The 23933-nt window shown below is 49.4% G+C and overlaps 1 protein-coding gene across 1 annotated transcript; it reads left to right on the top strand.

Annotated features, from left to right (window-relative positions):
* Positions 1-446: 446 nt before the first annotated feature.
* On the top strand, positions 447-23595 carry FXN (frataxin). The gene is made up of 5 exons (XM_070590518.1): positions 447-781; positions 8196-8293; positions 12265-12385; positions 18706-18803; positions 21935-23595. Exons 1-5 carry the CDS (start codon positions 614-616, stop codon positions 22083-22085), a joined length of 636 nt encoding a protein of 211 aa, XP_070446619.1. The 5' UTR covers positions 447-613; the 3' UTR covers positions 22086-23595.
* Positions 23596-23933: the final 338 nt, after the last annotated feature.

Genomic DNA, 23933 nt, shown 5'->3' with positions numbered 1-23933 from the left:
CAACTTAATATTTATTGTGCACTTAATAGGGTCCAGGGCCTGTCGAAAAAAACTTTACATACATTAACTCATTTTATCCTTACAACAACCCTATGAAGTAGAAACTTTTATAAACCCCATTTTGCAGATGAGGCACAGAGAGGTTAATTAACTTGCCCACTGGTCACCCAGATAGGAAGTGGGCAGAGTTCGGATTTAAACCAGGCAGTCTGTCTCCTGTCTGCAGGCTCCTAACTGCTGTAACCTAGACTGGCGGCCAAGTAGCTTCAAGAACCTGCAGCCCCTCCGGTTCACAGCAAGACTGCAGCTCCCACTCCTGCCCGTGGAGAACTCCGCACCAGCGGGGCACTAGGCTGGTCGAGGACCTCGCTTACTCCTTCAATAGGGCGCGCAAGGGGTCAGCCCCGGGCTTTGCACGAAGCAGGCTCTCTAGTTTTGTTAAACGCAGAGACAGTGCAATGCTGGGAAGTTCTTCCTGAGCTCTAACCCGCGGCCGCTTCCCACAGCCGGCCGACGAGGGGACCCGAGCGCGGCGCCTGCGACCCCCGGCCACCAGGGGTCGCCGCGGCGTCCCCCGAGCGGGAGGGCGGAGCGGCGGCGGATCGCGAGCAGCATGTGGACGCTCAGGCGCCGCGCGGCCGCCGGCCTGCTGTCCCGCTCGGCGCTCCGGGGCCCGGCCCAGGCCCACGCCCGGGCCCAGCGGCCACCCGAGGACGCCCCGCTCCCCGGCCGCCGGGGCCTGCACGTCGGGACCGCCGCGGCCCGCAGGCCCGCCAGCGCCGTGAGTATCGGCGCCCGCGGCGCCAGGCCGCTCGCCCGGGACGCACCGCTGCAGCTCGGGCGGGCCGCGGCGCGGGGACGCGCTCTGCGGGGGCGGGGAGGGGGCACGCGCGCGCTGCTGCAGCTCCGGCGGGACCGCAGCACGGGGGCGCGCTCTGCGGGGGCGGGGAGGGGCCACGCGCGCGCTGGTGCTGCTCCGGCGGGACCGCGGCACGGGGACGCGCTCTGCGGGGGCTGGGGAGTACGAGTGGGCCGGCTGCAGCTCCAACAGGGACGCCTTCTGCTGGGGGCGGGGACGCGCTCTCTGGCTGCAGCTCTGGAGGGGCCGCGGCACGGGGACGCGCTTTGCGGGGCAGGGGAGGGCACGCGCGCTCCCGCTGCAGCTCTGGCGGGGCTGGGGGAGCGGGTGGACGTGTGGCGGGAGCGCGCTGCCCCCTGCCTAGCGCGCGGCCGTGCCATCCCCTCTGTTTCTCGGCTTCTGCCTTCTCCGGGAAAGAGAGGGATTGTATCCCGCAGCGCATCTGCGGGGAAGGGCACGGGCAAGGGCAGGGAGGGTGGCCAGGTCAGGTCTGAGGGGTCAGGGGTTGTCTCCCAGCTTGTCCTTTCTCTTAGCTAGAACTTACATTTAAGTAATGATATATACATATGTATGTAAGTGTATGTAATATTATATAACGTTATAATATGTAAAGATATATACATATAATAAAATAGTTGTAGTATAATAGTATTTTATGTAAGTATATATACATGATATTGAGCCATGTTTTCATGCATAGGCTTTTATGAACGAAAGGCCTTCTTGGAGCGAGGTGGAAATGTCAGGGCTGCCGAGTACAGTAGCTTGAGCAGCAGGGTTTTGGAAAATGACGGGGCCTGGGTGCCAAATTCTGGCTCCGTGACTCAGCAGAGCTGTGTGACCTCGGGGGAGCCCCAGAACCTCTCTGAGGCGTGGCTGCTTTTTCTGTAAAGAGGAGATAAAGGGTAACACCCATTTTGCGAAGCTGGCCTGAGAATTAAATGGGATCAACATATAAGGTCTTCAGCGCTTAAAGTTAATTCCACTTTCTTCCCTTGGAGATGCAAAGAAATGTCTGGCCCAGTTACTCTGTGACTTGAAAGGAGGAAACCCAGAGAATGGAGTTGAGGAAGACCACACAGGAGTATGGCGGTGACTTTTAATCAGGGTCTTGAACATGGAGAGTGCGAAGGGCATTCCAGGAGAGAAGGGCCTGGGCAAAGGCTGGGAAGGCAGATGGGGCTCCGTTCCGAGTGGCTGGTACCCTGGATGTGCTGTGGGTGATGAAGGAGACAGGTGAAACCCAACCCAAATTGTGGTCGGAGCTCCGGAATTTGGACCTGAGGCTTAAACTTCCCAGTGACACGTGTTATTTGGCCCACAACATGCATGAAGAAACTTTGGGATTGGTTGCCAGCGCGCAAAATTGGGACCTAGACAATGGATTTCCCCGCTTCTCAGGGAAAATAGGCAGGTCCAGCCATGCTGGTCCCATGATCCTCCCCTGCAGAACATTTAGTGCTCTGCTCCTGTGCTGCTCCCACCTGGGGCGACCCCCACTTGCACTTCAACCCCTGCCTGTGAGGGCAGCATGGGTTGTCAGCAGTTTTTAATTAGAGGACTGACGAGATATGGTGTGGCCTTTTGGATGGTACCTTGTGGCTATTAAGGGCTGTTGGCTCGGAAGCACACCCAGCTCAGGGCTGGCCCCCCAGGAAGTGTCCACTGGGCACACACTGGGATTAGGGGTCATGGGAGGTTGCGGGTGGTTAGCACCCTAGGTGACCCTAGTGAATTAATCACGTTCATTTTACCTGTCTACTGCACAGTTCCCTTGCACATATCTGGTACTTGTGGAGTTGAGTGGATGACAGTGGCAAGTGGGTCCCCCATCCTGTTTAATTTTTTAAGGCCTTAACTGCCCTCAGGTTGATCCCCAAGGTCCCTTGTACTCCAAAATTCATCAGGACCTGAGTTGATCTGGGAACCTCTTCCTCGTCCTTATTTCTCATCCTCCTCGTTCCGCTTCTCCAGCAGCGTCCCACAGAAATAGAGTGGGGTTTCTAAATTTTCTAGTAGCTAAAAGGAACAGTAAAAGGAAAAAGGAACAGGTGAAATCAATTTCAACAGTACATTTGTGTAACCTTCTACATCCAAAATATTTTCCTTTCATACTGAAAAACCATTAATGCGGTATTTTTACATTCTTTTTTCGTACTCTTTTTGCATTCTTTTTTTGTGCTCATGCTTCCGAATCCAGTGTGTATTTCATACTTCCGGCACACGTCAATTTAGATTTTAGACAATTCACAATTGAAAAGGTAAATTCACACACTCGAGTTGTTCCAAACATACTTAAAATTTTCCAGTGACTTTATTGAGTATCATTTTTAGATTAAAATTAAGGACAGGGCTGGCCCCGTGGCCGAGTGGTTAAGTTCGCGCGCTCCGCTGCAGGCAGCCCAGTGTTTCGTTGGTTCGACTCCTGGGCGCGGACATGGCACTGCCCATCAAACCACGCTGAGGCAGCGTCCCACATGCCACAACTAGAAGGACCCACAACTAGGAATATACAACTATGTACTGGGGGGCTTTAGGGAGAAAAAGGAAAAAAAAATTAAAATTAAAATTAAATAAAATTAAGGACAGTTTAAAATCCAGTTCCTTGATCACACACGTGGCTGGTGGCTACCACATGACTGCTCTGGAGTAGAGCATATTTAGCTTCTGATCATTGTTTCTTGGCTCTAGCTGCTCATCAGAACCCAGAATCCACAGAAACGGCTTATAAAAGCGCAGCTCCCGGGGCCGGCTCGGTGGCGCAGCAGTTAGGTGCACGCGTTCCTGTTTGGCAGCACGGGGTTCAGTGGTCTGGATCCCCGGATCCCAGGTGCAGACATGGCACCGCTTGGCAAGCCATGCTGTGGTAGGCGTCCCACATATAAAGTAGAGGAAGATGGGCACGGGTGTTAGCTCAGGGCCAGTCTTCCTCAGCAAAAAGAGGAAGATTGGCGACAAATGTTAGCTCAGGGCTAATCTTCCTCAAAAAAAGAAAGTGCAGCTCCTCGGCCCTCCACTTCCACCTTCCTCACTCAGAGGCTCGGGGAGGACCTGGTTCTATCAGGCAGCCTCTGACCCCCCGGAGAGCGTGACAGTGGCTGGGGCTCTAACCTTCCCCTTTAATGCTGGAGGGTGCTCCAAGGAGGAGCTAACTTGATGTCACGGCCTCTGATATAACTTCATAGACTTCTTCTGCAGACCTCAGAAGACTTTTAGACGTCCGTTCATTTCCCCAGAGGGACGAGACCTATAACTTTTTGTCCGTGAGCCCAGCAAGCAGGCTATGCCCTAATTCACTTTAAATTCATTTTTATTGTCTTCCACAGACCATATCCATGAGTTTATACACACAAAAGTGTATATGAAACATCTGTATCATTTAAAGATTAATAGCAAATGCTCATGTTCCCACCGCCAGGCTAGGCAATGAACATTGCTTGTTCCTCAGAAGGCCCGAGTGCTCTCCCATGACAGCCGGGTCCTCCCGGAGAGGAGTCTGCCGTGCTGAAGTCTGTCAGTCATCCCTGCTTTTCTTAGGGTTTCGCCTCCTGTATGTGTCTCCCTAAACCCTGGGCTGTTTATATCAAGAACGTTTTGCTGTGTTGATTCTGCTGTGACTGGCGCCTTGTGTTCCGGGTTGTTCTGAGACTCGTGGACACTGATGCACCCGGTTGTCATTTATTTGTTTTCTCTGCTGAATGGCGTCCCGTTGGGTGAGTGTGTCACACTCTATCCTGCCTCCTCCTGGTGACCTCCGGTTGATTCCAGTGTGCTGCTGTTACCTGGGGCTGCTGTGGGCGTTCCTGTGCGTGGAGAGAAGCTCCTTTCGGGCGAATTTCTCAGAATGGCACTGCTGGGTGAGGGGCCAGCAAATACTCAGCTCCTTTGATGCCGAGAGTGGTGGTACCAGTTCATGCTTCCCGGCAACGGATGACAACTGATCGACTCTTCAAGCGTTGTGGTCTGACAGGGCCCAGGGTGACGAGGGGACCTCCGGGGTGAAGGCTGGCCTCCCTGCTGGCCACCCAGGCCCGGCCTCGCCAGCGGGGGGCCTTACTTGGGTCCTGTGGTTCCAAGCCTGACCTGGGACCGTGGCCTGGGGACTAGGACCTGGTTTTTCTTCACATGCCTCCCGTGAGCCGGCCCTTTGCTGAGCTCTCGGATTGACTGAACCCTGGAGACTCAAGCGAGGCACACCTCCCAGGGATGGGTAGTCCGAGGGCTCCAGGTGACCTGGAAGCAGGAGGGTGGCTGCTGGGTGGCTGGGGGGGAGCACCTGTCACACAGCCCTCACCCCGAGAATTCCATCCGCCTCCCCGAGCACGGCGGGGCAGCTCCTTCCTTGGGTGGGAGCCGAGTTTTGCCTCTGACCTCCTGCCTCTCCGTACTTTTGTTGACATGCTTCAAAACAGACATTTGCTGAACCCCCTCCGGCCCTGTGTTTGGGGTGTTCACGTCCTCTTGTTTGATCCTCAGAACCTGTCTGCACGGCAGGTGCCATGATCCCTGCCTTTAGAGAAACGGAGGCTCCGGAAGGTCCAGCAGTGCCCCAGGGCATGTAGATCGGGGAGCAGAGGGGAGCAGAGTGGGAAGACAAGGCCGGGAGTCCTTGCGACAGTTCCTTTATGTTGCAAAAGCTGAATAAAGACTTCTTCTGGCAGGAAATGAGTAACTTGCATTAGATCAAGCCTCCCACCAAGAACAACCATCAAAGATACAAAATGAAAAAACAAAAACAAAAGAGAAAAACAGCCCCATGAATGTCTCAGAGAGACCAAAACAGCGAAGACTGGAGGGGTCAGGATCATGGAAAAAAGGGACACTCCCTGAGCTGAACCCCGCGTTCTCAAACACTCCACGTCTGGAGCCTCCATGTCTGGAACCCTCTATAGTGAAATATAGGTTTCTTACCTTTGTGGCCAGTACCCCGGGACCAGACAGCTTGGGTTCAAATCCCAGCTCCACCACTTTGTGTATCCGTGTGACTTTGGGCAAGTTACCCTTGTGTGCCTCAGTTTCCTCATCTGGAAAATACAGATACAGTCAGTCCTCATTATTCGTGGATCCTGTACTTGTGATTTCACCTACTCACTAAAATTTATTTGTAACCCTAAAATTGATACTCAGGGTGGTTTCGTGGTCATTCTTGGACATGCACAGAGCGGCAAAAACTCGGAGTCACCCCTGCTCTGCTGTTCCCAGCTGAGGTCGAACAAGGCGGGACTCTACCTTTCTGCTCCAGCTCTCAGATTCTCATTTGTAAACAAGGGTCCTTTTCACGGGCTATTTAGTGGCGTGCTATTTCACATTTCTTTGGTGTTTGTTGGTGACTTACTGTTTAAAGTGACCCCCAGCCGTGGAGCTGCAGTGCTGTGCAGCGTGCCGAAGCATGAGAAGGCCGCGATGTGTGTCACGGAGAAAATACATGGGTTAGAGACGCTGCCTTCAGGCGGGGTTTACAGTGCTACTGGCCTTGACTTCAGTGTTAGTGAGGCGACAGGACGTGTTAAACAAGGTGTCTTTAATCAGAAACACACGTAAAACAAGGTTATGCACTGATCAATGGGTGAAAATGTGACCAGAGGCTCACGGAACCTCACGCCCCATTTCCCTCAGGAGCAATTCGTTAATTGAGTGTTTGTGGCAACTTTATAGAACATAACTGTCACGAATAACGACTGTAATAATGGACTTCCCTCACAGGATTGCAATGAGGACTAAAGGAGTCCATTTCTAGAAAGACTGAGAACAATACGCAGCGGACAGTGAACATTCTAGAATGTGCTGTAGTGGTAAACTGCCTCGGCTCTCTCACTTCAGCTTCAGGGCCAAGCTGGCTGTCCAGGCTCTGCACCCCCATTTCGTCCTTCTCTGCTCGCCTCTCAGCCCTGTGCCTTCGGCCTTCTCCTTTCTGAGTTTGCCAGGGGCACTGGTGGCTCAAAAGTAACCAGAGGGACCTTTGGAGAATGTAAATCTTACCACCAACCTCCTAAAGCCCTTTGGTGCTTCCCAGGATGAAGTCCGCTGTGTGCCTTCACAAGGCCGGGTGGCTGCCCACCTCTCTCCATCACTTCCCTTGCCCCCTCCACTCAGGCTGGACCACTTTTCTCCTTTTACAGGCTCCATCCCCTCCCGCACTGGGGTAGGTCCCTCTGCAGGAGCCCCTCTCTCCTTCTCCCCCGGTTATTTCATCCTTCCCTCCAGCTGGCCAGTAGGGCTGGTGGTCACCAGCTCAGACCCCACCTCAGAGCCGGGCACCTGGACACTCAGCAGTTAGGTATTGAAAGAAGTCAACAGGTCACGTTATCTCCTGCAGATCAAGTTAATAAGATGTCAGACAGCTGCCCGCAGTCAGAGCTTCTCCCCTGGACACCAGCAGACCCCTGCCTCTTGCTATTTGTTGTTGCTTGTTTTGGTCAAATCCTAGGAGCGTTGCTCATGCCTCCCCGCCTAGCCTGTGCATCGCATAACCTGAATAGCCTACAACAGCTCTGCCCCTAGCACTTCCTGTGATGACAGCCTCATTCTGTGTCTGTGTCATTAGCCACATGAGGGCACAGGACACTCAAAACACACCTGGTACAACTGAGGAACGGACTTCTTAAATTTTATTTCAATAAATTTCAGTTTAAATAGCTGCACGTGGCTTGTGGCTACCACATTGAACAGCACAGGCTTAGAGAGAGACTGGGGGAACTCACTGTAGTGCATTAAAAGAAGGTGAATGGGGCTGGCCCGGTGGGGTAGTGGTTAGGTTTGTGTACTCCAATTCAGCAGGCCAGGGTTCATGGGTTTGGATCCCAGGTGCTGACCTACACATCACTCAACAAGCCATGTTGTGGTGGCATCCAACATACAAAATAGAGGAAGACAGACACAGATGTTAGCTCAGGGCCAATGGTCCTCAAGCAAAATGAGGAAGATTGGCAACAGATGTTAGCTCAGGGCCAATCTTCCTCACCAAAAACAAAGAAGGTGAAAAAAATTCCTAAGAAATACTCCTAGGGGCTGGCCCAGTAGCACAGCAGTTAAGTTCGCACGTTCCACTTCTTGGTGGTCCAGGGTTCACTGGTTCAGATCCCGGGTGCGGACATGGCACCACTTGGAAAAAAAAAAAGTCATGCTGTGGTAGGCGTCCCATGTATAAAGTAAAGGAAGATGGGCATGGATGTTAGCTCAGGTCCAGTCTTCCTCAAGAAAAAAAAAGAAAAGAAATACTCCTAAAAATTTGAACTTAGTTACTTATGAATGTAGAAATGGCCATATTTAAACCATGCATTAATGGACTCTAAATATACTACAAAATGGTAATGTTTTTCTTAACTTTGGCTTTTAGAGTTCGAGCCTCCACTTCCTCAGCCAGATTCTGAATGTCAAAAAGCAGAGTGTCTGTGTGATGCATTTGAGGACAACGGGGACTTTGGGTGACCCGGGGTAAGATAAAACACCTTCTACATCAGAGATCTCTCCCTTCCTCTCTCTCTCTTTCTCTCCCTCTCTCACAATACACAACATACACACACATAAATATACTTCTCTCTATTTTCTTTTTTTTATTTTTTCCTTTTATCTTTTTTTTACCAAAAATAAAATCCATCCCATACAAAACCTGTTTTTTCCTTTAGCAGCAACACCCATAAGCATCTTTCCATATCACTAACTCTCCACCACGTTATTCTTAATGAAATAGTATTACATTTTATGGATGTACCATAATTTATTTAACCCATCCCCTCTTGTTGGACATTTAGGTTGTTTCCAGAGTTTTGTTATTATTTTCTTTGATATCTTGGTAGTTAGGGTAGGCCAAGTTTCTGTAACAAATAGACCCCAAACTGTAAGGGCTCAAACCAGGAGTGGTTTGTGTCCCCCTGCTCAGGACAGTCTGGGGGGGCCTGGCTCCTTCCACCTTCCTATCTCCTGTCAGTACCTTACTGTCCTCTGCATGGTCGAGGCCGGGTCACCCTGTCCAGGCTCCATTCCATAGAAGGGGACAAGAGCATGGAAGGCCTGGAAGTGGCACTTCTCCCTCACTGGCCTTTCAGTGGGAAGGACTTCGTCACAGGGCCCCAGCTGACTGCAGGGAGGCTGGGAAATGTCGCCTTCTGGGTGCCCTGGAAGGAGGAGGCGAGGGGTGCTGGTGGAGAGCTGCCAGCACTGCTGCCCTCTGCCCCTCTGCCACACACGCACCTTGACCCCCAGCCCAAGGCTGCGACCACAGGCCCACGTGGTCACTCATGCACCTAAAGGACCAAGATTTCCAGGTGACACGCAGTCGTCTGTCTCAGGTCTAGGAATGGCTTCTCTGACCTGCACACACATACGATGATGGACAGGGACGCCCGTGGCCCAGGGCAGCCATGGAGGCCTCCTGGGCAGCACTGGGACGAGCTCTGCCCTGGCAGAGGGCGACAGTCCTCCATGAAAGCCTGGCTGAGGCTCCTCCTTGTCCGCTATTCCCCTTGGCCACAGGAAGTGTGCCCTCCTTGGGGGCGGGCAGCCTTCGCAGCCCCCTCCCTGCTGATGCCAGTTCGGGCTTCCAAAGGCTATCTTAAGGCTCTGGTACGCTCTTGTAAGCCAGACTCGTTTTTCTTGGATAACAGGATTTTCTCAAAAACCTAGAAGGCTTCTGATCTCTCTACCCACAGTCAGTCCCAGTGCCGGTAACCACATCCCCATTTCTTGCCTGGATGGGAGCCTCAGACTGCCTTATCTTTTGCATCCTCGCCCCCATGCCCAGCTCTCAGCCTAAGGGCAGGTTCTAGAAGTCTTATGAAAAGATAAGATTGGGGACCAGCAACGCCCTCAACCTGGTTTTTGCAGCAGGATTGGACCCTCTTTTTGGCTGAATGAGAGGCCTTTGTCCAAAGCCATAGCTTGTCCCGTTTGGTTTCTCCATCTCTGTACAGCCTTTCATCCCCCAACGCTCCATTTCCTTCCATTCCACTGCAGACGTGCCAGTTCTCTCCTGGCTCACCGTTCTCGTGTCCCATCTGCTGACAGCAGCGAGGAGCCACCCAGACGCAGGGACATTCTGAATGTCCCCAGAACTACAGGCTCGGTCAGCACGCTGTTGGCCGTCCAGTTTTTCACAGGCAGCAGGTTGACAGAGGGCCTTGCGAGCCCCCGGCCTGGGTGTCCGTGTCGTTGGCCCCCCACGCAGTCTCTGAGCCAGTGCTGCGTCTGCACGTGTTAGGTTTGGCTTTGGTGGCACCATGTCCAGCTCCTCTGCACGCAGACTCTGCTGCTGTCCCCTCGGCCCAGCAGGCAGTCCTCTGAGGTTGGGTGGGGCCCGTGCAGGATACCCCAAGTCCAACTCCCTTCTTGAGGGTCTACTTCTGGCCTCTGGGATGCACACCTTTGTCCCGCATGCATAGAAGGACAGCCCACTTCTGCCACGGCCCGGCTGGCTCCTGTCAGGGAGCACCAGCCGAGCTCAACTTTGGACTTTATACCTGAGTCAGGTGTGTCTTTATGTTCCCCACACTCAAGACACATGTCAGCCTCTCCTCCAACATCCCCTCCGGCAGCTGTGACTGAGGAGAGAGAGGGAGAAATGGCCAGCACACCCAACCAGGCCCACCCCTCTCTTGAAAGAACAGCCTCTCACCCCACCACATTGTGCCCTGGAGGTAGGTGATGGGCGGTTGCGGGGTGGTCGCATGGCAAATCCTGCATGAACTGTCCAGCAGCCCCTCATGTCTTACTTCAGGCCTCTGAGAAGCTCTCCAAGGACAGAGGTGTCTGGTATACATCTTGTAACCCACAGATACAGCCTCACAGCGGCACAAAACTTCAGACAAGGATGCTTACATAGCAAGATTTTTATTGTTATAATTCACCTACTGTAAAATTCAGCATTTAAAATGTACCATTCAGTGGTTTTCAGTGTATTCACAAGATTGTGCAACTTTCACCAGTGTCTCATTCCAGAACATTTTCGTCGCTCCAATAAGAAACCCCGTGCCCGCTCCACAGCCCTCCCTTCTCCGAACCCTTGGCAACCACTATCTACTTTCTGTCTCTATGGATTTTAGCAATTTTTAAAAATTGAAAAATAGTGTATATATACAGGAGTGTCTCCAAGTCATACATAGACAGCTTGATAAATTTTCAAAAAGTGAACCTACCATGTAACTCCAGAAATAGAATGCTACCAGCCCCCAAAAGCAAGCCTCCTGCTCATTCTAGTTATTAACCCCTCGCTGCCCCAGAGGAACCACCATCGTTCTGATTTCTAATAGCGTGGGGTCATTTTGCCTGTTTTTTCACTTTATATAAACTGTATCATGGAATATAAGTATGTTTGTGTGGCTTCTTTCAGTCCCCATTATGTTTGTGAGCATCTGGTTATATGGTTATATTTAAGGAAGCTCTATTTTGCTGTGTAGTGTTCCACTGTATGGATAAACCACAATTCATTTAGCTGTTGTGTTACCTGTGGGCACTTGGGCAGTTTCCAGTTTGGGGCTCTCCGGTACTTCTGCTATGAACATTCTAGGATGGTGCGTGTCTTTTGGTGAACCTGGGCCTGCGTTCCTGTTGGGAGCATACGCAATCGTGGAATTCAACTCTAATGGCATATAAATATATTCAACCACAGTAGCTACCACCCGACAGTTTTCCAGACTGATTGCCCCATCTCCTAGCCCATCAGCAAGATCTGGAAGCCCTGGTTGCCTCCCTTTGGGCAAACTCTTGATATTATCCGTCTTGTTCATTTTAACCATTCTGGTAGTATCTCATTGTGATTTTTTAATTTGTGTTTTCTTGAAGATTAAGAAAGTTGTGCACTTTGTCCTATGTTCATGGGTCATTTGGCTATCTTCCTTTTAATGAAATCTGTTGAAGTATTTTACCTAATTTTCTATTGGGTTTTCCTTTTCTTATTGATTTGTAGGAGCTCTTTATATATTCTGGAAATAAGTCCTTTTTCAGATATATGTAATGCAAATATTTTCTCCCACTTTGTGGCTTGCCCAACATAAATTTTCAGAACAGAAGCAATGGAAACAATCTCAGTGTCCAACCAGAGGAGATGGGTTGACTAAATAATGTAAAATAAAATACTGTGAAAATCCATATGTGCTAATATAGAACAATCTCCAAGACATATTAAATGAAAACTGTAAGGTGCTTCATTTGCATATTAAAAAGAACATAAAAATCTGGAAGGATACAGAAGGGGCTCTCCATCGACATTGACTCAGGGGATGGGAGCTGCCCGTTTGGAAAGAAAGGCTCACGTCTCTGTCAACCCTTGGATGCTGTTTAAATTTTACTCTGTACATGTTAGCTATTTTCCATTAATTTTTAACATTTCAATAAATGTGTTAATTTGATTGTTCATCAAGTGCAGCAGTTGGTCATGGGACGTGGTGGCTGTTTTTGTGTTTCCCCTGCAGTTCTCTGGATGAGACCACCTACGAAAGACTGGCAGAGGAGACGCTGGACTCCTTAGCAGAGTTTTTTGAAGACCTTGCAGATAAACCTTACACGTTTGAAGACTATGATGTCTCCTTTGGGGTACTTCTTTGCTTATTTTCCTTTTCTCTTTCCTCCATAAGAATTTTAGCTCACCAAAATAGAGAATTCCTCTCCTGTAGCGTTAAGCATCCAGCTGCATGTGGCTATGGATGGAACCAAAAGACTGAGGTTCATATCCCAACCCTGCTGTACCAGGCTTGTGACCTTGGGCAAGTCACTCAGCCTCTTTGGGCCCTTTTTTTTTTTTTTTTTTTTTTTTGGTGAGGAAGATTGGCCCTGAGCAAACATCAATCTTCCTCTGGTTTTTTCTTTTTTTAAGGTGGGATGCCACCACGGCATGGCTTGACAACCAGTGCTAGATCCATACCCGGGATTCGAACCAGCAAACCCCTGGCTGCCAAAGCAGAGCGCACGAACTCAACCACTACACTACCAGGCTGGCCGCCATCTATGAGTCTCATGTTTGCTTAAAAATAAAGATTCCAAAGCTTCTCTCAATACCCATGATGGTAAATCAGGGAGGGACCCAGGCCTGAGTTGGTCTATCAGGAGGCCTCTCATTACGCAGGCCTGGGGAACCCTGAAGTAGACTGCTAGCATTTCAGCAGGGTAAGATATCACCCAGGAGGCGTTCAGGCTCCACAGACGTGGCCCCACTCCTGGGAGATTTGGATGTGAAGGTCAGAGTGCATTCCCAGGAAGAGTGTTTTTGAAAAGCTCACTCGGGATTCTAATGTGCACCCTAGGTCCTACCCCTAGAGATTTGATTTCATTGGTCTGAGGTGCGGCCCAGGCAGGGCACTGGGGTTTTAAAAGTTCACTCCCAGGGTGATTCGAATATGCAGCTGGGGCCAGAACCTCTGGGCAGGATGAAACTGGAGCCCCACCCAGATCCTGGAAGCTGAGGGAGTGCTGTTCTTTATTGAATGGCCACCAGGTGGCAGTCGTGAGCAAGAGTCACCTTTGGATTTAGAATTCTGTATTGCCTGGGCCTTGGGGAGCAGCCCGTTTTTGCCAGGGGGAGAAAATCCCCCACAGAGGTTAATCCTCCCGACAGCAATTAATTAATACCATGAAATGTGCATTTCGGATTAAATCATGGCATCATTGAGGGCAACCAGCTGTCAGGCTAACGTGATAGAAATAGTGTTGGATGTTGCCATGGGAGCGCTAGATGGAGAAGGGGCTGCATCAGATGGAGCACGAGCAAAGTCTTGCAGGAGGTGTCAAGCCCGGTTATAAGGACAGTGAGGGACTTGGTGGTAAAAACAAAGGCAATAGGGCAAGAAAGGGTTGACTGCCTTCTGGGTGGATTCAGAGATTTCTGTCCACAGCAGAAATGCGCAGGCAGGGCTGTAGAAGGTCTCATGCAGATGGCCCTGGAGGCAGAGCCACTTGGGAACGTTACACACTGGGCTTGCCAACTTGTCCATTACTGGGATGATTAGAGCTGAGGAAGTCACAGCTCTCTGCCACAGTGGCTGTAACTGCTGTAGGGAGAGTACACCTCAAGCTAAACTCTGCCACATATGAAACATTTATAACCAGGCCACAGAAACAGTCTCACCTCTCATTCTTGTAGGATTAGTGAAGCCCCGGCTTGACTCATGTACTTTGCATGAATGTTTCATTAGAAGCCAGTGTGCCAGGATTCTGGCAGCTGGATTCTGTCTACCTCATTGAATCAGGCAGCAAAAGCTTCGGCTCAGTGGTGGGTCACAGGACCTTGCCCACATCCGACCCCAGAGTGTCTCTCTGAAGAGTGACTCAGCTGCTGGGCTGTCCAGATTCTGTAACCCATTCCTGCAAGGGAAGAGGCACCTGTGTTTTTCTAGCCAATCCGTATACCTTGAGTATCATTCTACTCACCAGGAAAAAATTATTTCTAAGAAATCATTTGCTGATTAGGAAATTCTCTAGTACAGATGTAGAAATTAAAAGCATACAGTTGCTGCCTCTGTAGTTTGGATTTCTGATTAAGTAACTTGAAAAGCTATCTATCTGCCCTGGGGTGTGAATTCCTGATTAGAGTCCTTCAGGTGCTAACTAACATATATTTCACATATAAGATAAATCAATTGAAAGTACATTATAGACAGTAGAACACCTGTAACACTATTACTTGAGCTTTGTTGGAGTGCAATCTCTCCCCGCCCTCAGGGTCCAGTTGGATGTCACCCCCTCTGTGAAGCCCTCCTAGATGCTACAGGCAGACGCCACCCTTCCTTCCTTGCCCAGCGCCCTGGAGCACTTACCACTGTTGTACCTGTCTACATGCACATCACTCCCATGGCTAGACTGAGCTCCTTGGCAGCCGGGACACGGTCCCTTCTTGGTATCCCAATGCCTGGAACATTGCCAAGTACATAGAAGGGACTTAGATGTGGATTCACTATGTAAATGAATAGGGCCTGCATACTTTCCCAAAACATGCCTTCACTGATGCCCCTCAGCATCACAGATGTTTACCAGCTTGCTACTGGCCAAATAGACAGATGAAAGCAGTAATCCAGATATGCCCAAGAAGGATTTGTTCTATTTCCTCCCTGTGCAGTGGGAGAGAGGAGCAGCTTCTTGGCTGGTGTGTCCTCCAGTCAATCGGGGTGGGTAGTGTTGGATGTCAGTGTCTGGGTCCAAGCCTCACCCCTCACTGGCACTGGCCATTAGAGGGAAGTGTCCACGAGGACAGAAAGCACCTCCCGTCACTAGGCAACCACAGAGTCTGCTGCACTGAACACAGCAAAATCTGACGGGAGACTGAGAAGCGCCTGCTATCTGAAGGGTCACCTCCAGGCCACATCCCTTTTTTCCCAGGTGGAGCCCTGGCCTCTTAGACGTTTTAATGAGAATTTCGTTGCTGCCATGTTCTTTATTCACTAAGTTGTTGGCATATTACTGCCATAGAGCAGAGGTTTCTTAACCTTTTTTGGGCCAGGACCCCCTGTGAGAATCTGACTGCTCTGGATCCTCTCCGGAGAAAAACTTCCCCACACACCTGTGAGTGCAGCTTCAGCGTCAGGGCGGGGCCTCTTTGTAGACCCCTGAGGACCCCCTCTGGGGCCCAGGGGATGCACACTTGCTCAGAGGCAGCGTTTCACTGGATATGGAGACAAAGGATCTGGCTTAGCATCCTGGATTTGTGTTTTCTTTCCAAGAGTCCTTAAATGAATTGTCCAACTTCTGTGAGCAGCAGGGTCTTCAGCAGTGAAGTGGATGACATTCCGCTACTTCTATGAGTTTATATTAGGATTAAATTTTTTAAAGTGCTTCACATTCATTATTCCTTAAGGGGAAGTCGGTGTCTATTTTTTGGAGCGTGAGGAGCCACATAAACGTGAAACCCCGGGACTCAACGTGCCCTCCCATATGGGTCTATTTCTACAAATGAGCTGGTGACAACAGACACTGCTCTCTCCGCTGCCATTTGTGCAGGGCTGATATTGACTGGCGAGGGTTAATAAGCCTCACCAGCTGTGGCAGGGTCTGTTCTGACTGGTGAGTGACCCGTCTCAGCAGCTGCTGGATATTTTGACTCTCTCCCCGCCCTGCCCCTCCCCTCTCCTGCACTTGAGTCTGCCCACGCGCCCAGAACAGTCTCGGCTTGCCCCTTAAGGAACAATACTGATGAACCCAAAGCCGTCTTTGTCTGGTCATACCTGCATTAGGAGATGCTGGTGAACAAGGAAGGCAGCTAATTTCCTTTCTCTTGCCGCTCTCCTGCGGAAACAGCTTCTGGCTCCATTGGGGGAAAAGTCTCATTACGCACGATGAACAGGAGGGGGCGTGGTTGAGTGCTGAGTCTGTCCAGCGTAACCTTTCCCTTAACTTTGGCGCATGTTATCACAGTGCCTACTCATTGTCCGCTTTGTTCATTCTGCCACAAACGTATTTTGTTGCACAAAGAATGGATGTGCTAGGCACTGAAGATGCTAGGGTGAGAAGACGAATCAGCTCTCAAGGCGCTTAAGGTAGTGGAGGGAAGGGGCCGGTGACCAGCGCACAGCCGGCAGCTCAGATGCAGTGAGGAAGGCACAGAGAGGCTGTGGGGACACGCACAGGCCCTGGTCCCAGCCGAGGGGCATCAGGGTAACCTTCCCAGAGGCACCCCAGCCGAGACCTGCCGTGGAAGGAGAGTGCGGGGAGGGCGTGGACCTCAGGGAAGGTGCCTGGTGGGGCAAACATGAGACCTGCGCGCGTCTAGGAGGATTCGCATGGTGGTTTTATTAACAGGCTCTTTGTGAACCAGTGGCCTTTTTCCTGAGTCTCTCAGAGGATTTGGGGGGGTTGGAAAGAGTTATTTTGGCTTTCAGGGATTGTATCCGGCGCCCCCGCTTTAGTGTCCTGTTCTAAAGCGTGATGGTGATCAGGCGCCCGTGGGGAACCGGTGAACACCCATCGGCCCCTCCATCCTTACTGACGAAGGCTGGAAGAGTGTTGTCCCAAGGGAACAGTTGAGCCTGAGACCCCGCCCGCCCGCTGCCTCTGCACAATGGGGCAGGTAAGGGCACGAATAGGTCAAGTCAGAAACAATTACGGCTTGATCTCCTGAGCCTGCTATCTCAGGGAACAATAAGCCCTGCAAGCCTGTATGGGGGCAGGAAGGAATGGGGCGTGACTGCTGTTGGGTGTGGGGTTTCTTTTCAAAAGGATGAAAACAGTGTAGATTAGATAGTGACAATGTTTGCACACTTTGAGAAATACTAAAAACTACTAAACTGTACAGTTTGAAGAAATTTTTATGTAAATGAAATGTAGTCCTACCAAAAGAGTAAAGGTGGGTTTCAGGAAGAAAAATTGTTTAAAAACAAACTTACGTGCACTGTGATCCCGGCCCTTGTAAGAAATGCACTTAAAAGCTGGCAGGCCATACCTGAGCGTAGGGAGCTCGCATCGCTGGTTAATGGGGTTGAGAGATGCTTCGGGTTATGGAAAGAACGGCGTGTTTTAGACCCAAACAGACCTGGGTCTAAGATCAGCTCTGCCGATTACTAAGTGTTCTTATTACTCTGTCCCTCTCTTGTCCTCATCTGTAAAATTGGGGTAATGATTCCCACTTACAATGGTTATGGTCACAGTGGAAACAATTTTACGCAAAATGCCAGACACAGTGCCTGGCACAGAGTAGGCACTGAATAATAGTAGTTAATGTTTTTATTTATAAAATAATCATTCATTTTATTTATACTATTTATTCTTTTATACTATCTGTATTCCCAACGTCTCTCTAATTTCTGTTTCTTTTTTAATGAGAAAAAAGTGTTATTAAAAAAATAACCCAATAGAGTCCTCCCCATCCCAGGCCTATATTATTATTGGTACTTTCTCCACCTTTTCAATAGCTCTTTGTGTTTGCAAACCAGACACAAGTGTTCTAAGAACCCTGCAGGACCCCCCACTAGACAGGGCTCTAGAAGGCATGGGGAAAGGCCGGTGCCTCTGCGGGTTGTACACGGGATGGGGAACAGTGAGAGGCCCCCCTGCTCACCAGCTCCAATAAAGGGGACTGAGCTGTGTGGCTGTTTCTTTCGAATCCTGCGCATTCTAAAGAGACCTCAGACCTGGGGAGTAAAGGGCTGCTTTGTTGAAAGGATGTTTTCAAATTTAAATGAGCATTTATTGGACAAGGATGGACCAATGGTCTTTTGAAGAATTCAAGACTCTTATAGAAAATAAATAGGAAAATAAAGCTGGAGAGGAGTGTCTGGGAAGCTTGTGAGCTGCGAGGGAAGGGTCTGGAAATCCGAGCCCCGGTCGGGAGTATCGGCCACTTCTCACAGAGCTGAGGCTGTTGCTCTTCTAAGACAAGCCAAGCAGGCGGTTTCTTACTTTCTTCTTCCTTGCTTTTTCCTTTTTTCGGGAATGAGCTTGTCCTGTCCGATGTTTGGGCTGACGAGGTTCTCCAGTGGAGTTGGTGTCTGCATTGGCGAACGTCCTCTAGGGTGTTCTGGCTGAGAGTTGAGGAACCGAGGCGGCAGTCAGGCTGTCGATGCGCCCATCTGCCAGCTGTAATGCCTCAGACGGGCCGCTCAACACCCCAGCTTCCGTTTACTCCCCTCGAAAGGGATACTGGTAATTCTGGCCTTGCCGACCTCAGAGAGAGAGGGAAGAAGGCACTGTGAGATACAAGTACTGTTGTGATGAATCTTAGTCTGACTCTGCGAGCAGTGTTCCTTCTGCATGAGCTCCTAATTCTAAACACTAAATTAAAGCCGTTTCTTTATGGCGTGTATCGTGTACTTGTTTAAATGGAGAGTGTTGAGATATAACAAAAAATGAAGCAATTATGACAAAGTGATAACTTTGCCTTGTTTTATTTTCCTCTTTCCTATTTATTTTCCTTTTTCTACCCGACCCACTAGAGTGGTGTTTTAACAATTAAAATGGGTGGAGATCTGGGAACCTACGTGATCAACAAGCAGACCCCAAACAAGCAAATCTGGTTATCTTCACCATCCAGGTACGTTCAGAAGTCAAAATCTCTCATCGTTCAGCTTGTTTGAAACATGACCTTGCGGACCATTTAAGAAGGGTCACCCTCCTGGGTTAGCATCTGTGTAAGCGGACCTTGCCTGATGTCTGACAGCGTGCCTCGTCCTCAGTAGGGAGGTTCGCTCTGGTTATATAACTTCTGTCTGGTGATGTGGCTACTGTAAGCAGATATTGGATACTAACCTGATCTGAAGTGAAAACTTTTCAGAACCCGGCCTAGACAGTTTTTCTCTATTAAATCACTGCCCTGCCTTTAAAAAAGCCACTTCTGGTATTGCAACATCTGAATAAGTTGCCCTTTGTCTTCAAAGCAAGTTAAAGTTTGACCTCTAATTTGTTTGGAGCATCTGAGCTAAAGGTCAGTTGAATTCCATTTGCCCCATTGGCTGTGTGCTCTGTGGAGGCGAAGAGCCAGTGGTTCAGCCCTCCAGGGCATTTAATCCCTCCTGCCTTTTCCATTGATGTGCTTTCCATCAGTGGAATAAAAGGTCGAGTTGGAGACCGCCAGCGCTGCATCTCGAGGCCTGAGAACGTGCCAGGAGAGAGGGTCCCTCATCTCTCTGGCTGCTGGTGAAGTGGTTCTAAGAAACTAAAAGAGAGACGCCCACAAAAAGCTCTCAGACCAACCTGCCCGGTCACTCATTAGCGCTTGCAAAGAGAGCATATTGACTGTGACTTGGGAAAGGCACAGAGAGAACCAGCGTGGAATTCTTTGAAAGCCCAGTGGTATTTGCATTAAAGAAAAACAGTAATTATAACTCTTTCCCTGCCCCAATGTTGACATCATTTTTAGGCAGTTTATGTATAATTATTTGTTCACAATAAATAAAGCATTATGCTCCCTTCACCCCAACCTCATCTAGGATGTACGTTACAATTCAACACAAACAATTCCAGAAATCACTGTCATTTCTAGTCAGGCCCTCATTCACGTATTGTACTGTGTCGCTTTTTAGATCCAGTTAATTTACTTGAAGTTGGGACGTTTTCCCTTCTGTCGCGCAGTTAGCCTATTCTCCTTGCCCTCAAACAGTCGTCCTAACCCTAACCCTGGCCGTGCACGAGGACCGTACATTCCTATCCTCCATCTCCAGAGGAACCAGTACGAGACATTGAGTGGGCCAGCACAAATCCAGCCATCAGCTTTGGGGATCGGTAGTTTTGTCCATACCGGGCAGGACCCCAGAACCAACTGGGATGGCTCCACTAGAAGAATTCTTTTTTTTTTTTAAGGTTTTATTTTTCCTTTTTCTCCCCAAAGCCCCCCCCGTACATAGTTGTGTATTTTTAGTTGTGGGTCCATCTAGTTGTGGCATGTGGGACACCACCTCACCGTGGCCTGATGAGCAGTGCCATGTCCAGGCCCAGGATCCAAACCAGCGAAACACTGGGCCACTGAAGCGGAGCACACAAACGTACTCGGCCACAGGGTCGGCCCCAACACTACAAGAATTCTTTGTTGTGTCTGGAGACTGAAAAAGTCCCTGTCGTATTTGGACACACCTACCAGCAACATGATCCTCCCCCAGGCATGTTTAGAAGCACATACTTCTGGATAATAATAAATCCCTGGAAATTTCAAGGTTTCCTTTTTTTATATGGTAATTCATGATGAGAATCTGGAAGGAAAATCTGCCGAGCAGCCATTTACTGTCATGGAGACTATGTTCCTCAAAAAAAAAATTTACTTTCCACTCAATTTTTCACATTGGCCCAAAATAATCTTTCCTGGGGCTACATTTCTGATCCTTGGGCGTTTTTTAGTGACAGCTTTTCAGGCCCTGTGGAAACAGGGGCCTTTCCTGGCCACCTTGCCCACCCCAAGGAGGTTGTAGGATAGAATTAAGGAGAGGTCTGGGTGGACACCTGGACCCCAGTGCCAGTGCTCAGAGCCCCTGGGACCGTGTGGAGGGGCCTGGAGGTTTCCCAGCCTCTGTCCGGCACCCGGGCAGCAAATCAGAGTACGAGGCTAAAGGAATGTTCTCCAGACGCGGTCCACATATTAGGCCTTTATGTGTTTGGCTGTTTGTGTGTATTGAACAAAGGCCCCAGTCCTTTTGGTTTGTCCCTTTTATCTCCATTATTGGGAAAGTATTCAAACCCCAACATGTGGTTGATGGTACAGAAATGTTTGATGTTTTTATAGCCCCAAGAGATGCTTCCCTTCTAAGCTTTCCTCCTCCCTGGCAAACTCCTCTTAGTCTTGGATTTTGGAAAAGCTCTCCTGAGTGCCCAGGTAGACTCAGGTGCCTCTTCTCACGGGGTCCCAGGTTACTCCGCTCCTACCTCCATCGAGGGGTCCTCACGTGCTATCGTCATCTGCTGGCATGTCTGCTCCCCTCCACTAGGCTGAGAGGAGGTGGCATTAGCAAGCACAAGTTGTGTACGTCTGGAATAACAAGTCGTGGCAAAACCCACTACACCTGGATCCACACCAATCCAGCATCCCCAGCATGAATTGCGTGTACTGTTGCTGTTCACTAGATGAGCTTGAGGTGGATGAACTAACCCATCAAATTCAGTTTCATGGATTTAAAATTGAATTAAGAAAAATATTTTTTAAAATAATAGTATAGGTGGTTGCCAAGGGCCAGGGAAGGGAGGGTATGGGGAGTAACTGCTTAATGGGTATGGAGTTTCCTTTTGGGGTGAAAATGTTTTGGAACTAGATAGGGGCAGTGGTTGCACAGTGTTGTAAACGTACTAAAATGATAAATAATAATAATAGAGGTAGGGCACAAATCATGTCAGTGGCACACAAATGGCCATAATTTTAAAAACACTGCTCTGACGTAGCAGGTATCACAGTATACGAGTTAGGAAAAGCAAAAGATCAGAACGTGGTACATAGTGACTCATCAGTAGGGTTCACATGTTTTCAGGTCTTGAGAATCATTCTGTGAATTGTGCCAGAGGATAAATCGTGTAATTATTCTTACATAGAAAGACCCTAAGACAAGAAACCAAATATATGCCTTGTTGGGTATTACTTTCTAGAGCTTCACTTCATTCAGTTTCTTGGTGGCGGCGTTGGTGGAATCGTGATTCTTATAAAGGGCTGTCCTTGTGGACTGACTGTGTGTTTGTCATGTCTTCCAGTGGACCCAAGCGTTACGACTGGACGGGGAAAAACTGGGTGTACTCCCACGACGGCGTGTCTCTCCACGAACTACTGGCCGCGGAGCTGACTAAGGCCTTAAAAACCAAGTTGGACTTGTCTTCCCTGGCCTATTCTGGAAAAGGCACCTGACGCCCAGCCCAAAAGACATTAAAAGCTATAAAGCCAAGACTCCAGCTTCGTTCTGCAGCTGAGTGTCTGGTGTTTTCCATTCCTGCTTTCGAGGACAGTTGCATTGTGTGTAACAGCTCTGTGAAAAGAACGCGTTGCCTCCCACTCTACCCCCAAATTCGGATTTTTAATTTCTATAGTTTTTTTGGATTTATTGTCTGATTTCCTCCCTCACTGACATCCCTTCTCTTTTATGACGTCTGTATGCCTATACCCTTATAAATAACCTTACAACAAAGAAAATAAGGAAAAATTCTAGGAGGCGAAATGAATTGGTTTCACTATTCATTCTTTGAAGGACTTATTACAAATCTCCGTGAAGAGTGGATGGCCGACCTCACCATTCTGTCTCAAATGAGACTCGTTACAGGGTAGCCTATAAGTGCTCCCACGCCTCTTGAAAATGTGAACACTTCTAAGCCCTTCAGTATTGAAGTGTGGATGGCGACTCAGGAATTCTCAAATCGAAGACTCTTTCTGTGCTTTGTGTCTGCAGGGTGTGGCCTGCACCGGGTGACTCAGGGACGTGTGGTGCCACTTCTTCAGTATATGCACATATATGCACACACACGCACATTTACATGTATGTGTGCGTGTGTGTGTGTGTGTGTATATATATATATTTTTTAAGGGTTGATATAGAATTGGCTGCTGCAACACTGGTCTGAGAATGCAGACAGTCTCACAAAGACAAGAGGGGAGTAAAGCCATCTCCATAAGCTCGTGGGTGTAGTAGAATACGCGGGGTGTTGGAGCTGAGGAGGTGCTTTGTAAATTGGGAAGGGCCACATGAATGCAGAGGTGTTCATGTTGATGATAAGAACCCTGGTCCTATGCTGTGCTCAGCACAAAGTAGTTGTCAGTCTCTGGGCAAGTTTCATGCACTCCCCCGACCTGTTTTCCCGTGTGTGAAATGAGAGGGTTGGCTGGATAGAATGTCCTTGGTTCCCAGTTCAGACATGCAGGGCTTCCATCAGGCAGCGTGACAGGCTGGCTTTAATTCCCTCCGGTAGATGGGGGACAACAATGAACACTTTTTTAAGCTATAGAGGAAATATATGGTTATTGGTATTGCTCTACTTGAATTTCAGTTGAATTCACATTCAAATAACATCCTTTCTTGTGCCCTTACCGTGCTAAGCCTGTGCCGTAGACTGCACATTATGTTACTCATTACTTATGTTCCCCCCAAATTCCTGTGTTGAATCCTAACCCCCAAAGTCATGGTGTTAGGGGGTGTGGCCTTTGCGAGGTGATTAGGTCCTGAGGGCAGAGCCCTCATCGATGGGATTAGTGTTCTTATAAAAGAGGCCCCAGAGAGCTCCCTTGCCCCTTCCTCCACGCGAGGACACAAGGAGCCTGCCGTCTATGAACCAAGAAGCTGCCTTTACCAGACACTGAATCTGGGGGCCTTGATCTCGGACATCCCAGCCTCCAGAACTGCGAGAAATAAATTTCTGCTTTTAAGCCACCCAGCCTGTGGTGTTGTTACAGCAGCCTGAAGGAACCAAGACAGCCCGCTACACAGATGACCTCATTTTAATCTCTCGTGACCTGCCTTTTACACATGAAGAAAGCAGGGCTCAGGAACATTCAAACTCATCCACAGTTCTCCTCTGTCCAAACTTATCCTTCTGTTCTATTACTTTCTCACTAAAGAAAGATTTCTTTGGAGGGGGATTTTGGGGTTTTTTTTTTTTGGAGACGATTAGCCCTGAGCCAGCTACTGCCAATCCTCCTCTTTTTGCTGAAGAAGACTGGCCCTGAGCTAACATCCATGCCCATTTTCCTCCACTTTATATGTGGGAC

The sequence above is a fragment of the Equus przewalskii genome, chromosome 22, assembly GCF_037783145.1.
Source record: "Equus przewalskii isolate Varuska chromosome 22, EquPr2, whole genome shotgun sequence".
Classification (NCBI taxonomy): Eukaryota; Metazoa; Chordata; class Mammalia; order Perissodactyla; family Equidae; genus Equus; species Equus przewalskii.
Note: the sequence above shows the minus strand (reverse complement) of the source record. Positions and strands in the feature narration are given on the sequence as shown.

Coding starts and splice junctions, on each gene's coding strand:
- FXN (XM_070590518.1), top strand. CDS start 614: ATGTGGACGCTCAGGCGCCGCGCGGCCGCCGGCCTGCTGTCCCGCTCG. Junction 782..8,195: donor CCCGCAGGCCCGCCAGCGCC/GTGAGTATCGGC, acceptor TTTGGCTTTTAG/AGTTCGAGCCTCCACTTCCT. Junction 12,386..18,705: donor ACTATGATGTCTCCTTTGGG/GTACTTCTTTGC, acceptor CCGACCCACTAG/AGTGGTGTTTTAACAATTAA.